The following is a 16,243-nucleotide window of genomic DNA, read 5'->3' on the forward strand; positions in this document are numbered from 1 at the left end:
TGAAGAACTGCTGAAGCACCAAAATTGGTGCTATATAGCACTAAAAAAGGTTCCCCTATGATTACGAGCCAAGAACCATTTTTGGTGCCATATAGAACCTTTTTTTTTAAGAGTGTAACGGGACTAGTTATAGTTTCATGCCTCTTGTCTCACAAAAATAACTTCAACTCAATTCAATATTCTTTATTAAGTAACAAGTCTTTTAACAGTCAAACCATTATTATAGCAAAAGAAATGTGTCCATTTACTTTTTGGTGCCATATAGAATAAGGTGCTCATGATAAGTAGGTGCTGAGATTATAAAATCTAATTTACAAGAATTGAATTTCTTTAAGCATATTAATCTTGTCAATGTCAAAAGTGGTAACAAATGTAGTCAAACGTAAGCCCAGCCATGAAGGAATGCTTGCATTTATACACCATAAAATTGATCATATATGTTTATAGCTTTTCAAGCTCTTATGGGGGGAAGTGTTCATGGTGAAAGTTCTTCCTACTTTTGATCACATTTTGCTTGTTGGCATATAACACTTCAGCATGTTAACACCATCTGCTGGTGGAAACGTGCAAATAGCCACAGGACAATAATTCAGGACAAATTTGCATCTTTGCACAAGTAAAAGGGTCTTGATTTCAAGATCCTCGAAAATGAGAAATGATTCAACCATAATATTTTTTCCACTACATTCAGCTTCAATACTATCACGATTTTCAAAGAAAAGTTGAACTTTGCTCTTAGGATTGAACCACTTCTCTTAAACGTCAGATTGGGGTGAACACCTGCTTCATCTAAAGTCAGATTTAAATTGTGACAAACAAAATGACAAACATATGTATAGAAAGCATAACCAAATGTTTAAGGACCTTATAAGAATAAACATGTATCAAGGCATAATCTGCTTTAAATCATCTCACTACTATACTGAGAGGCGGTGTATATACGGTTTATGTTGCTTTGTATGTTCTCTCTCTAACATGCAGGAGCGACAATGGCGTCCTCCAGGAGCGGCTTGTGAAGTTCTGGATCCTCCACCGACTGCAAAACAAACATGAACACACAGAGCAGCTCTCAGAATCTGTCATGATCACAGTGGATTTGACTGATTGATTGATGCGACTGTGGTGATGATACAGTACCTTTTCATCCTCATCCTTCTTGCACAAAGCTTTCCCGGTCAAAACACAGAAACTGATCGTCACGCAGAGCTGAAAGACCGACAACACGATCATCATGATATTTAGTCCTCCGACGATCATCTAGAGGTGGGTAAAGATCAGAGTCACTTGAGGAAGAAATAGTCAATACAGTCTATAAGAAATATAGTAGTAACACCAGGGGCCCTATCATACACACGGTGCAATGCGGCCCAGGGGTGATGCAAGTGTTTTTTGCTAGTTTGCTGCACCACGTTGTTTAAATTGCAAATGCATTTGCACCCATTTGTATGCCCATGAGCGTGCGGGTCTGAAAACGAGGTGTGTTCAGGCGCATTGTTAGCGCGTTGCTATTTGAGGCAACTGAAATATTTTTGTTGTGTCATTTGAAGGGCGTGTTAGTAATATGCACCTATAGGCGGGTGCACAACGCGCGTACACTCTGCTTATTACACACAAAGGGATGCGCAGCAGCACACAAACATTTTTAAATATGAAAAATTAAAGGATTAAAATGTAAAAGATTATTATTGTGTACATAAATATAAAAATGTCTACAGGTCATAAGTTTAGGGAGCTTTTGTGGAATCCGACTCGTCCCGTAGATGGTCTGCTTGCACGTTTTAACCTCGTGCACGAGCAGATCCGTTTCCTCCCTAGAGAAGCATTCAGTTTTTCCACTTACAAATTCCGCCATGTAAATAGCGAATCCGCTATGTAGCGAGCACAACTGGCTTTTAAAGGGAATGGGAGATATGACTCTGATTGGTTTATTGCACGTTATGCCCAAAACACACCCATGATTCATTAAGAGAATAGGGACAACCCTTTTAGATCATATGCCGGGCGTGCAGACCATGTTTCCCATCGTTAAACTGGCAAAAGTAGATTGGGACACGACAGTGCTCCAGCGCTTTAGACCATGCACTTAGATTATTAAAATAGGGCCCCTATGTGAAGGTAACTTGATGCCATAAAGAATCGCAAGCGCAGGGTAAGATTTGTGAAAGTGTACATAAGATTGCAAGCGTAAATTAAATTTGCATGTGCAAGATAAGTTTTGTAAAGGTGTAAATTGCCTTTCAAGTGTAAGAAAAAAAAATATTTGCAGCATTTTACTGTTATTCCTAAGTGTAATCCATGTATTGTGAAACTGCAGCTTCATGTTAACGCAAAATAAATATGATCTGTATTCTTCTGACTTCCATTTTTCTGTGCTAAGACTTTGGACATGTTTCTTTCGCCAAGATACGGCCAAAATCATTGCACAACTGTGAACATCGATTTGCAAGCGAAAACATCAGAGTCAGGAACTGCAAAACAGATTGACCGCGTAAAACCAACTTTTGTGTAAAAAAAAATTAACTGTTGCAAATGTCAAAAATGGAAGTCAGAAGAATACAGATCTTATTTATTTTGCGTTAACATGAAGCTGCAGTCTCACAATACATGATTCTTACACTTGAAAGGCAATTTACACCTTTACAAATCTTAGCCTGCGCTTACGATTCTTTATGGCATCAATTTACCTTCATACCCCTACTCTTTGAATTGCTTGAAATATGTTTGAAATCACTTCAAAAAGGAAAATATGGTTAAGTGCAACTGTCATATAGGCTACATCAAATTATTAACACAATTGTGTGCTTGGGACATGGCCTTTAATGGGGAGACTTTTGTTTTTGTAAGCAGGCTTTTAAAAATTATATAAAGATTTAGATTTATTTAGATGTATGGGCTTTCACATATAAAGAATTTGCGGTTATTGATATCGGCCAAACTTTTCATATCAGTGCATTCCTACTCTTTACCCACTTGAAGTATAGCTAATTTTTTTAAAAGATTAAATTAATTAACTACTTTAGTAGCTTGTTTAAATTACGAGCTTCAACAGGACTGGAATTTTGATCTTACACGATTTAATAAATAAAACAAATATTATAATTACCTGAATGAGATATTTGTAGTCCATGCAGTTCTCCAGACTCCTCGTCTCTTCAGGGGAAGCCGTAGCATGGTTATCGTAAGACGAATAATAATGACTGTCACAGTTTAGATAAGTTCCATGTGCCAGGTCCACTGAATACAGCACAACAGCTGTGATAGCCATTGCAGCACTGCCGAGATTCAGAAACATTACAATAACCAGCTGTAAAACACAAACAATATAAAAACTGAGGTGCTTAAAAGAATTTTTCAAAACCAGAACTGTCCAAAACACAGATAAAATGTATGATATGGCTTTGATAGACACTTACCAGACAAGGACTGGGAAACTTGGCTCCAATAATAGTCACGATTCCAACTACAAGGACCTAAAAAGCAAACAAATAAAAAGTGCAGTGCATCCAAACATAGTCATTCAAATGAAAGGTGGAATTTAGGTTTAGTGACCCATCAGATCTTCATGTTATCCTGAACAAAATCATAAAAATGCATCGCATCCACCAGAATCTACGTTTTTCTTTAATAAAAGAAAATGTAATTCAAATCAATGAATTGTGATGCTTCTGTGCCACCTGCTCAGGTGGTGTAAATAAAAACATCAAGTATAAAAAAAATTAAACCAATAAAACTTATTTCTTAAAATATTAAGTTTAGTATTTTTTAAATATTAAAAAATACGAAATATGCGTGCGGGGGTATTTTTGAGGAAAAAATAAGTTTGAATAATTTGCAAACATGTGCACACTCACATGTAGGGAAAGTATTTTAGACATTCTTAATTAAATCAAATGTTTTTCAAAACACATGACAAATATGAATTAATATATAAAAATGGTATTTCAAAAAAGTCTTTTAAAATCGATTTCTCATTTTCAAACATACTTATTTGTTACAAAGTCTTTTTTCTTTTTTAAATGTACCTACAAATTTGACAACAGATGAAATGATTTAGAAACATAAAAAATTTGCAAGATAATTCTTACCACGCCACCGATCCAAAAAGCACCATCATTATCTGTATTGAGGTTCCATACCTCAACGCTTTTAAGCAAAATCCCAAACACAATATTGACGAATCCAACTATTATCTGCATAATCTACGAAATAAAAAAACAATGTTTGCACATCTCAACATTTAAAAATCAACTTAACATGCAAAAGTCTTCAAATGAAAATATTAAAAAGATGTGTAATATTGTTTCATTCACCCCAAGAGCTGTGTGGATGTTCGTCAGCTTTCCTTTCATACCCTGAGATACGAAACACACTGGACTGCAGCACAGAAAACCCAGAATCTGACACAGAATGGGCCATTTGCTCTTTGGGTTTGAGGTGACGGTGATGACCGTCAAACCCTCACCCTGAGACACTGTCAGAGACATGCTGCAGACCGAGGTGATGGACTTCAACAGGTGATAAAGGCCAAACTTCCTGTGTAAAGACAAGCAAATCATTCTAGTTAGTACATCATATTTGGGTCAATACATCAATTCAAATCAAGTGTCAGAGGAGAAACAAAGAAGCCAGTTCTCCCAAAAGGCACAGGGGTATAAGTGGTATATTATACACTGATGTATAAACGTTGCGTACGCACAAAAATGGCATTTTCCACGCTTTTATCGGGATTTATAAAAAATAAACTAGGCATAAATATGTGCGCACTGTACCGACACTCTAGACCAGGGATGGGCAACGTCGGCCCTGGAGGGCCACTGTCCTGCAGAGTTTAGCTCCAACCCTGATAAAACTCACCGCTTTCTAGTAATCCTGAAGCCCCAGATTAGCTGGTTCAGGTGTGTTTGATTAGAGCTGGAGCTAAACTCTGGAGGACAGTGGCCCTCATTTATCAACAGTGCACAGAAAAGGTTGTCCTACGACTGAAATTTAGAATGTTTCTAAGTACAAGAAAATCCGTATTTATCAAACGTGCGCACACAATTCTTACTCACATGAGTAAGCAATCATTGTTGATAAATCCCACATGTGCGCAAGTACCATACTCGTTCAGGGTCATTAGCATTCGGAAACGCCTCCAATGAACCATATATGGTGACAACACATCCCTTTAAAAATCATGTGATTGTGTTTTTTTCCTCACCACAATAATGGCAAAGAAGAGGAACTTCACAAACACAGAAGAGTCACGCAACGACATTTAACAACAACACATTTGCATCACATGATTTGCACATTAACAGAATGAAACCCTTTTCTATTTACATCATTCAATTTGTTGGTTGATGGTGCTTTTCTGCCGAGGTGGGTGCGGTCTATGGCTCCGATTATGTTTGGGAATCTGGCGATAGCATGAAAGCCCTATTTTATTTCGGCTTGTTGAGGATTTCGGAAAGGGAACTGGATGTAGGTTGGGGCCAAGGAAATAATTGCATCCAACATTTGTCACAGCTGTCTTTTACAGGGTTTGACACAAATTACGCATCGTGTTTAAAATGACAAAAAAATATAAATATACATTTAGTGTTTTATAATTAAAGGAAACGCAGGACATATGTAGATTGCTTAAAGCTGTACTATGTAACTTTTCCGTCCACTAGAGGTCGCCTGTTCAAAACAAAGGCGTAGTTTGATGACGCCACGTTTGAGCGCAGAATCTTGGGACATGTGGTCTTCACCTCACAGGCGGTGGAAAAGAATCGGGATAGGATTCTGGATGCGATTATTAACGTTACTGTAGTATGAAGCAGAGCAGGACCGAGTGTTGTGGAGCTGAGTAAGGCCGCTGGAGCGATTGTTAATAAGATGAGCGCAACACACGCCTTGCGAGCTGCGGGACTGTTATTATGGCATAGTCACCGGCGGGACTTTTATTATGCCACAGTCACCGGCGCCACTTACGCTTTTCCGGTCATGAGTATGAGGTAACGCAGCTCTATTTATCATATTAGACACATCTGAGTGTGTTGAAAATGATGTTATGATGTTACTCTGTGTGTTCGCTCGGCGGCTGCTATGACACTTGTTCACACTGCATTGAGAGTAAAGAGTTTCTGCAAAATAAAACCGGAAACCGAGAGTAAGCAGATATGATGCAATCGACAGGCGACTCCTTCACACGTCCCGGTTCCTTGGTTAAAAGAGCAATTTTCTCACGATTTACAAATAGTTGGAAATATTTGGGATATTTTAAGTACTCAACTGAACAAAATATATAACACTGGCCTAGTGTTTTTTGGATATTTTACTGAAAAATTTTTACATAGTGCACCTTTAATGCATACTGTGACACTCTTAAATGTTTTTTGTGCGTAGTATCGCAATTCTACCACTAGATTCTCTGCGTAAGCATGCTCAGATGTGTGCTTATTAGGGGTGTAACGATTCATCTACTACATCGATGTATCGATTTATTTTCCTATGATCTAACTACATCGATCTGTGCTCGGCAAGATGGCCTTCCGGACGACATATATCGATCTAACATCGTTTTAAAAGGTAATCAATCGATTGTATCGATCATGGGAAATAACGCATTGGATTTAAGCACGTCAGACTTTATATGGATATTTTTTCTTAGCACTTTTAATGATAAAGCCGTTAAACGTTACTCGATTAAGTCTGCCTATCTGTGACGTCATCGCCACGCACCAGCAGCAGCGCTAAGAAAACAAAACATAGCATGGCGGATGACAGAGAAGCCAACGTGCGAGAACTTATCAAGCCACCAGGAGAAAGAGCTAAGTTAGTAACGTTTTACCTGTACTTTCAACCCTTGCTAAATGTTACCTGTGAATTCCTGACACCAGTGTGCCTGCAGAGCGAGTTTTTGTACTGCTGGCAACATAGTGAACGCACAGAGAAGTGTTCTGCGGTCAGATCATGTTGATATTTTTGAAAAAGAAATCTGTAGAGTCATTGAAGAGTAGTTGGTTACATTTTATCTTTGTTAAATATTGTTTGTTTATTAAACTGAGAGTAGTAGCAGGTTCAGCCAGTTTATTCAACCTGAAGAAATGTTGGTTGCACTTTATTTTTGATATTAATATTGTATTTTGATTATTTTAATGTTGTAAAACAACAGCAAAAGTAGCAGGTAAACCTACTATTAATTAAACCTGAAGAGTAGTTAGTTTCACTTTATTTTTTATACTAATATTGTAATATTTTTATGTTGGAAAACAAAAGCAGAAGTAGCAGGTTAACCTACTGTTGAAATGTTGGTTGCACTTACTGTGCTTTTATTGAAAATGTATTGAAAATTGAAAATGAGAGCAGAAAAGGTTAACTTCCTTTTAATTCAACCTAAACTGTTGGTTGCACTTTATTCAAATAAAATTTGAATGCATTTGCCATTAATTGTTGTTTACTTGTTTGTTTATATCCATAATTAATTGATACCTGATTCCCTTACAAGAAACAACAGGAATCTAGGAAACTTCACCTGCATTGAGCAGTATCCAGATATTTATTTCAGTCACACAATTTTTGGCTAAAAAGTTACTGAATCGATTTCAAGTCACTGAATCGTTTCGGATCGTATCGTTCTAAATGAACCAATATCGTCCTTGAATCGTATCGACAACCTCAAATCGTGATACGAATCGAATCGTTGTTAAAACGAATCGTTACACCCCTAGTGCTTATATTTACACACATTTCTACATATAAGTACAAGTTGGTAAATCCCACACTTTCATGAAATTGTTCTTACACACTCACTACGCACAGATCTGTGGTGCATGATAATTCTGCTTTAAATTGTGTTCTAAATAGCAGAACTCATGTTCTGAGGAAATATTTTAGTGTGAATAATGATCAATGACGCGCACTTGACTCCGTCCAAGCAGAGCAACATAATGGAATGGCACAGATACTGAAGGACTCGCTCTGTGATCGACCGGTCCATTGGCCAATGCCACTGTAAATACTCTGCAGCACGCAGGTGTGCTGTTGCTGTCCTGCACAGACAGACAGTACAGTAGCCTAATGATAACCATTTCTGTGGTCTTACAAATCTTATGAACAATACCATTGTATTGGCAGGATATTTGAAGGAAGCGGTAAGATATGTTTCCATTAAAAATGTGTTCACCTTATAGGCAAAACTGCATAAATTTGATTTATTTGAAGCAATTAAAAATACTACTTGGCCAATGGAAAGATTGATTATAACTCTTCTTTGAAAACTTTCTAAATGTATTTTATATAAATTTGATTTAGCCTATTTATTCTAAAACAAGGCAATACTGAATGATTTTTAGCAATGTAATGTGACGTCCATCTCTCATATTTTCCTCATGTCTTAGGAACCGTTAAACGTGGTATCACGTGGATGGAAATGATATGCAGATGATGTTATGCATAGTAAAACTAGGCGTGGTAAGCTCTGTATATGGTTATTTCGAGGAGGAGATGGGGGGGGGATGCTAAACTGGAAGTTGCAAACACAACCCCCGCCCTCGCCCTCCAATTAAATAGTTTATTCATTTGAGTAGCTCAGTATTTATTTTTCCTTGGCCTAACATGCTAATGAGGAGGGCGTCAACATCCATCAGCCAATGGTGTCACACACCTCCTCATTAGCATATTGCGGAAAAATAAATACAAACACATTCAAAAATGAACAAACGGTTAAAAGTAAATGGTCAACTTTCAGTTTAATATTTCCTTGAAAATTGTGATTTATTCCCCCCAACATTTGTTATATATATTGAATTATTTATCTCCTCGCACATTTAATTATTTATGCGGGAATATGTGGATTTATGCATTTATTTATGTATTTATTTGCACATTTATTTTTGTATATATAATTGTGTAGAATGTTGTGGATTTATTTATTTAATGTTTTTGCAGGTTTCGTCCCCCCATACCTTAGAACTTTTAGGATGAAATCGACGGAAAGTTTTATACATGAGGCCCCAGGACAAAAAGATACAGTTCAGTTAACAAATGATGGCATAGCGGAGCATGTTGTCACAACAGGTTCTTTTAAGGATAAAGTATCATAATATCTCCTTTACTTGAAGGGATAGTTCACCCAAAAACTTAAATTCTATCATCATTTACTCAGTGGCGCCTACAGAAATTTTTCATAGGGGTGGCCAGATGGGGCCACTTAAAATCTTGGGGTGGCACACCAAAACTAGAAACCATAATTTCAGAATTGTATTCTACTGGTGTAGTAAACCGGCCTGTAGAAAACTATCAGAAAGACTTAAGGAAACTCCTACTGATATACTTTGGTTTATTGTGTTATATTTAATGTTACTAATTATATAATGTGCATAGACTAATAACAGTACAGTTAACATTTTGAGTTGCACAACAATTCTGTTTTATTTTGCAATTATATTTGGCATAAGGTGTACATTTATTGCAAACAAAACAGTTACTGGGGAAAAGCAGATACTGGCAGATACAAATAAAAGCATCCTCCTCCTCATCCTCACTATTACTAAGCCTCTCTTGCTCCCCTGCCATCTCTTTCACTCCTCCTGTACTTTTCTTCTTAAAATAAGAAGAGATGTCTGTGGACTTTCTCTTCATTGTCTGAAAATTGATATAACTTGCACCAGCTAACGACGTTAGCTAGGTAACGTTAACTCTTGTCAAAACGTGTCAAAGACACATCAAAAAGCTGCTGTAACAGTATACTGTAACCATTTGGCACTTAAAAAGCACGTCACGACACATAATTCCCCGTCTTCTTTTACTAAAGAATATTTTTTGACTTATTTACGGTAGTCTTCTTTGTCTTCTTACTTCTTTTGAAACTGTTGACTGACGGGCACGCGCTGACCTTTACTGTTGCTGTCTGAGCGCGCAACAGCGGCATCGGGGGCGGGGCGGGCTGTGTGTGATCGAAGGTCTAGAGCGGCTTGCCTGCCTGGCTGTGCATTAGGGATGAAATGCATAACTGATGCTACTAAAATTTATACTGGCCATGGGGTGGCCAGTGGGGTGGCCAGGAGTCGGCCTGGCCACCCCCTGGTGGCGCCACTGCATTTACTCAACTTCAAGTTGTTCCAAACCTCTTTCTATCTTTTTATTATTGGGTGAACTATCCCTTTAAAATTTAAACAGGAAAACAATTATGATAAACAAAATTCACTAAACTGGTAACAATTTGTCCAACATAATTTTCAAATAATAAACTGTATGTAATAATAAACTGTAATTTGGTTCTCCTTCCCAGACTAATTCTAGAACAGGCTGATTATTAACACAGCTGTAGTTTATTTATCGGCAGAAACTGGAACTGCGTACTTCCACCGTGACGCAAAATGTACTTTTTCAATATTATTTCAGAGAGCTCTTAAGAAACAACTCAGACTTACCCTGTGACTGACAGTCAAAAGTTCATGAACAAGATTTTAGGGAAATGTCGAAACTTTGGTGACGTTTAACTAGCTGTTCAACAGCAAAATGAACTCTGCTAAGCTAGGATTGGCCCAAAACAGCGGTGTCGGTGAATCGTTCTTTTGAGTCGGATATTTTAAATGAATCTCCTGAACCAGTTCGATAGTGTCCAGCCAAAGATTCGTTCGCGCATCAAACTGAATCTGATCGAGCGGTTCTCACAACACTCACTCACTGAACCGAGAAGAGTCGTTTATTGCATTTTATTTTAACACAAGAAGAAAACGATTTTCATCCAATAGATGTACTATTAATTTGATCATTGTTTAATATGAATACAAATTATATTTAGGTTCTAACTGATGTTTTGTTTTGATGCAATGTGGGATGTCATAGATCACGTGGTGACGCATTACGCGATGACATAAATGAATCACTGAATCAATTTTGTGAGCCGGTTCTTTAAAACAAACTGTTGTAATGGAACAAGTTACCGTCATACACTCTTAAAAGAAATGGTTCTATTTAGAACCAGAAATGGTTCTATCACCTGCTTCATATATGGAACCCCAAAATGGTTCTATATAGAACCATATTAAAGGGTTCATTAAAAAGAACCCCAAATGGTTCTTGGAATCCAAGTTAGATGGTTCTTTTTAGAACCATTTAAGGGTTCTTTATTATTAAGTTATCACCGGTATTTAATAATATAACCAATCCAGACAGTACAAAAATTTAAAATTCATTAAATTTATTATTTAAAAAAATAGAATAAATATTATCATTTCAAATCTGTATTAGACCAAGCATTTTCACTTTTTAAAAAACATACATAAACATTTAAAATCTGTATATTCTGTATTAGACCAAGCATTTTCACTTTTTAAAAAACATATATAAACATTTAAAATCTGTATATTCTGTATTAGACCAAGCATTTTCACTTTTTAAAAAACATACATAAACATTTAAAATTACATCTCTGTATCTGTGTTAGACAGCTAAACTTGAAATGTTTAATTACATACAACCATTTAATATTAACTGCAATTGTACTTTTTTAAAATTGTAATTGAACATTTTACTCTTTTTCAATTTAATAAACATTCACGCATTTTAAATTTTTAATATATACCAGCTTGCTTATATACCCTATGTACATATATACCATTCTTTTAAATGTCTCTGAACTGAGGAAACTAATCACAATCCTAACAAAAATAACACATTTATTAAATAGTATTATTTACACAAGTTGACTGTACATTTTTAGTACAGGTATTGGTATTCTTGTGTCATGACGAGATCTTAGTTTAAGCATGTATTTTTGAATGAAAATCTTTGTGTTCTTAATGGCAAGCTGAACATTGAAAAGAAAATAGGCTGCAAACAGGCATTCCACAGCCTGTGTAATGTCAATGTCTGCCTCTCTTATAATGTTCACGTTGTCCATTATAATGCTGACACTTTCAGCCTTGAGGGGATCAGGAGAGCCGTTAAGCACTACAGTTGGTGCAGGACCTTTGGGTTCCTGTAAAAAAAAAAAAATTACAAACAATGAGTGCTTTTCACCAATTAATAGAAACAGACTTAAAATTACCCCATAATTTACTCACCAACAAGGCAACCTAGACATTTATGACTTGCTTTTTTCAGTTCAACACAATATGAGTTATATTTAATTATAATCATTCCAAGCTTTGTAATGCCACTTTGATTACTTTGAATCCCACTGGTTCATTCGTTCTTGTGACTGAATCGTGACACAACATAAGATATGACAAATAGGCACGCGACATGCAAGAACCAACAAGACTCAAAACTATTTATGTGAAGCTGATGTGCCGATGTGTGATTGTGCTTAGTTATTCATTTATTTACTCCAGCAAAAAACATCCACAGGGTTTGTCCAGGGACGAATTTTAACCCCTGGAGAGCACTTTTTGGGAGTTTCAAAAGTTGGGGTGCTATTCAATGACATTACAAAGCTTGTTACTAAGAAAGAGATTGAGTAAATTATAGGGTAAGTTTTATTGAAAATTGTTTAAAACTTTGGTGTAAGGGTGAGTAAACAGTAATATTTTTTTATATTTAAATGAACAGTTCCTTTATTAAGTCAACTCCCTCAAATGTTAATGAAACTACAGAAGACTCTATACTTACACTATCTACACAGTAGAGGAAGCTGGCGTTTTCTTTGAAAAGTGCTGGCAATAAAATGAGTGCAGCATTCCTAACAAGACCTACAAACAGATACAAGTTAGTGTACATCAGGCACTGAATTCAATTAAAGGAATAGTTTACCCAAAAAATGAAAATTCTGTCATCATTCACTCACTCTCGTCATTTCAAACATAAATGGCATTCTTTCTACAGCATATCAAAAAAAAGATATTTTGAAGAATCTTGGAAACTGAAAAACACTGGTACCCATTCACTTGATTTGTATGGACACAAAACCAATATAGGTCAATGGGCACCGCCGTTGTTCGTTTACCATCCTTCAAAATATCTTATTTTGTGTTCTGACGATTAAAGTCATACAGATTTTAAATGATGAGAGGTAAGTAAATGATGACAGAATTTACATTTTAGGGTAAACTATTAATTTAATACTAACACTTATAGGTCAACAATTTATAGGTGCAGCCACTGAGCTCACGAGAACACAAGTACAGACAAGTACGCATATTGAGAAACGTCCCAAGTCTTGCAGTCTCTACTAATGAGCTGATGATTTAAATCAGGTGTGTTAGATGAGGGAGACATGCAAAATGTCATGGCCAATAGGGACAGGCTCCAGAAGGGAGCAGAATCTCATTGAGCGCTATGTTAAAAGGCCCAACTTTACAGAAGAAAAAACATGTTTACAGCCTGGTACAAATTGTGGTTTTGGTCTATACGGCTAATTTTGCCCTTCATGACAACTGTGAGGGGGGTGAATTTTTTTATAACTCATTTGTTTACATTATATAAAGCCTTAAAGGGTTAGTTCACCCAAAAATGAAAATTCTGTCAGTAATTACTCACCCTCATGTTGTTCCAACCATGTAAGACCTTCGTTCATCTTCGGAACATAATTTAGTATATTTTTGATGAAATCTGAGAGCTGTCTCACTCCTCTATAGGCTTTCAGAGGGACTGAAACTTGATGGCCCAGAATAGTAAGTAAAAACGTCATTTAAGGAGTCCAAATGACTACAGTGGCTCTGTATTAAGTCTATCATGCGACAAAAATACTTTTTGAGTGGAAAAACAACAAAAATAACGACTTTATCACACTATTATTGTTGTTCAATTTGAGCCTCTGACGAGAGTTCGCGGGAGTGTCACGACGTATGCGCGAGAACTGAGATTAACCCTACTCCGAAAGAGTGAGCAGCCAGTCAAATAGTAGTAGTAGAAGAAGAACGCCGTAATCTCAGTTCTCGCGCATGCGTCGTGGCACTGCCGCGAACTCTCGTGTAATTGAGTAATTACTGACAGAATTTTCATTTTTGGGTGAACTAACCCTTTAAAGTTCTGCATAATTAAGGGCGTGGCCACTTTGAGTGACAGGTGGATAGCCATTTATCTGCTGTCTGTTATGCTGCGTTCACACCAAACGCGAATAGAGCGTTAAAATCGCGTCTACCGCATCTAGTTGGACGCTTGAACATTTTGAATCTATTCGCGTGTCCACAGTGAAGTGTTCGAGCGTATAAATTGAGCGTTTGAAGCAAAATAGACGCGCGTTCAAGGCGCTCCAGGAGAAATATGTCATAAAACACCACTCTGGCTCTTTTCATTTTCATTAAAAATATATATTAAGCATTAATAGCCACAGAAATGTGTTCCAGGCAACTCCTACATTCTCTTCACTGCATGTATATTTAAATATCCTTAAAAAAATAAAGTTATGAAACTTCTCTTTTCCCTCAGTCAAAACGGTTTGGCAGACAACAAATTATAGATTCATGACACCAAAGATCGCCTGTTAGATCCACACAAGACGAACCACTACAGGACATCAGAGCCAGCGGCAAACGTCAGAAGGACTGGCCGAGGAAAGGCTGCTCTCGCCGGGGTTAATGAGCGCTGAGCGCCCGCTGATCGCCTGGATCTCACAACTACAAAAATGCATGATTATTTTTTTTTAAATAGGCGATCTCTTTATAAATAAACCACAGATTTGAGCTTTAAAGAGCACCTATCATGGAATTTTGAAATTTACCTTTCATGTATTGTGTAACATAGATCTAAGTGAACAAAAACATCCTGCAAAGTTTGAAATAAGACAGTGCACTGTATATATAGTTATTTTCTTTCAAAAGTAAGAGTCGACTCTGAGTCATTTTTAAGAATCGTTAGAAGACTGAAGCTTTTTCTCTGACTAGATGACGTCAACTTGTCAAGTTATTTGAATACGATACGCCCACTTATTGCGCTCCAAGACGCCAGTGAAAACTAGAAAACATCATGGCGACGAGACGCTGTGTTCTGAAGTTCGACTCAAAAGCAAACTTTTTTCATCTGCCCAAGGATGAGCATTTGAAGACTAAGTGGCTTGAAGACAAACCATACATCGTCGCGATTGAGTGTTTATTAGTCTTCAAATGTCTCTATTTGCATGTTTAGCAATCCCAGGAAGCTTTTATTATGGACTTCTATTATGGCACATGGTATCTTCTTCGTCTGTCTGTACCATATATGGACGACATGTGCACAGAGCGCCCTCCGGCTGCCAGTATGAACTGAAAACAACACATAAGAGACTCAATCGCTCATGATTAGGCTATATCTGAGCATTTTGAGGAAGTATTGAATAAAAGATACTCCTCTGTTTAGAAATTTGACACAGACATATGAGAATCTATCAATATGTCTCCTCATCTGCACACTTTTGAACTAAAAGCCCTGAGGGATGTTGATTTGTCGCGAGTGAGGAGAATAGAGGAGTTTTTTTATGAATGAGATCAGCTGAGGCTCTTATTACAATCAAACGGTACCGACGCGGTTTTCATATTCATAACTCCTGACACATATTAACAAATTACTGTCACTATAAGACTTTGATGGGCGTTCCGTTTCCGAAAATATCTGCACAGACTATACCAATCACAATTGACTGGGTCATCGGACCAATCACCGCAGATTAGCGTCACGTAAAGGTGGGGTTTTGAAAAGTGAATCACTAAAGGAATCATTTGAGAATCGCTGTCAAAACAGGTAAAAATAAATGCATATTATAAGAAAACTAAAGTCTTTTTTTGTCATTGCATGCATGCATGCAAAACTGTTGTTGGGGACTTCTAAAACAATATTTGGAACATTTTAAATGCCATAATAGGTGCTCTTTAAACAACTACATTCTCACCTGAAAGAGTCTTAAAGGGTTAGTTCACCCAAAAATTAAAATTCTGTCATTAATTACTCACCCTCACGTCGTTCGAGACCCGTAAGACCTCCGTTCATATTCGGAACACAAATGAAGATATTTTTGTTGAAAGCTGATGGCTGAGAAAGGCTTCATATAGGCCTCCATTGGCATTCAGTACATTAATACTCCCAAGACGGATAAAAGGCACTCAAAACATCGTTACAAAGTCCATCTCACCACAGTGACTCTACAATAATCTTACGATGCGACGACAATAGTTTTTGTGCGCAAAAAAAATCAAAATAACACCTTTTTCCAACTTGTTACTGCCTTCCGTGTGTGCCTCCACGACGCATGCGCGAGAATATGACGCAGATCCGGCGTTCGGACAGATGACCCAGAAGTGATTTGTTTACAATCAGAGGAAGACGCGCGTATCTCAGCTGTTGGATTCTACATTGA

General features: G+C 37.1%; 1 protein-coding gene across 1 annotated transcript; it reads right to left on the reverse strand.

Moving 5' to 3' along the window:
* Positions 1-168: 168 nt before the first annotated feature.
* LOC307139070 (uncharacterized protein) lies at positions 169-10,642 on the reverse strand. The gene is made up of 7 exons (XM_079837872.1): positions 10,401-10,642; positions 4,311-4,533; positions 4,086-4,199; positions 3,414-3,470; positions 3,104-3,304; positions 1,138-1,257; positions 169-1,036 (listed from the first exon to the last, which is right to left on the reverse strand). The coding sequence occupies exons 2-7, from the start codon at positions 4,482-4,484 to the stop codon at positions 971-973; spliced, it is 732 nt and encodes a 243-aa protein (XP_079693998.1). The 5' UTR covers positions 4,485-4,533; positions 10,401-10,642; the 3' UTR covers positions 169-970.
* Positions 10,643-16,243: the final 5,601 nt, after the last annotated feature.

This window comes from Gobio gobio, assembly GCF_949357685.1.
Source record: "Gobio gobio genome assembly, chromosome: 15".
Taxonomy (NCBI): Eukaryota; Metazoa; Chordata; class Actinopteri; order Cypriniformes; family Gobionidae; genus Gobio; species Gobio gobio.

What these genes read in the sequence shown, in the direction of transcription:
- LOC307139070 (XM_079837872.1), bottom strand. Translation starts at nt 4,484, where the DNA reads ATGTCTCTGACAGTGTCTCAGGGTGAGGGTTTGACGGTCATCACCGTC. An exon ending in ACTACAAATATCTCATTCAG is followed by an intron (nt 1,258 to 3,103) that starts GTAATTATAATA and finishes ACCCACCTCTAG; the next exon opens with ATGATCGTCGGAGGACTAAA. An exon ending in AGAAGGATGAGGATGAAAAG is followed by an intron (nt 1,037 to 1,137) that starts GTACTGTATCAT and finishes TTTGTTTTGCAG; the next exon opens with TCGGTGGAGGATCCAGAACT.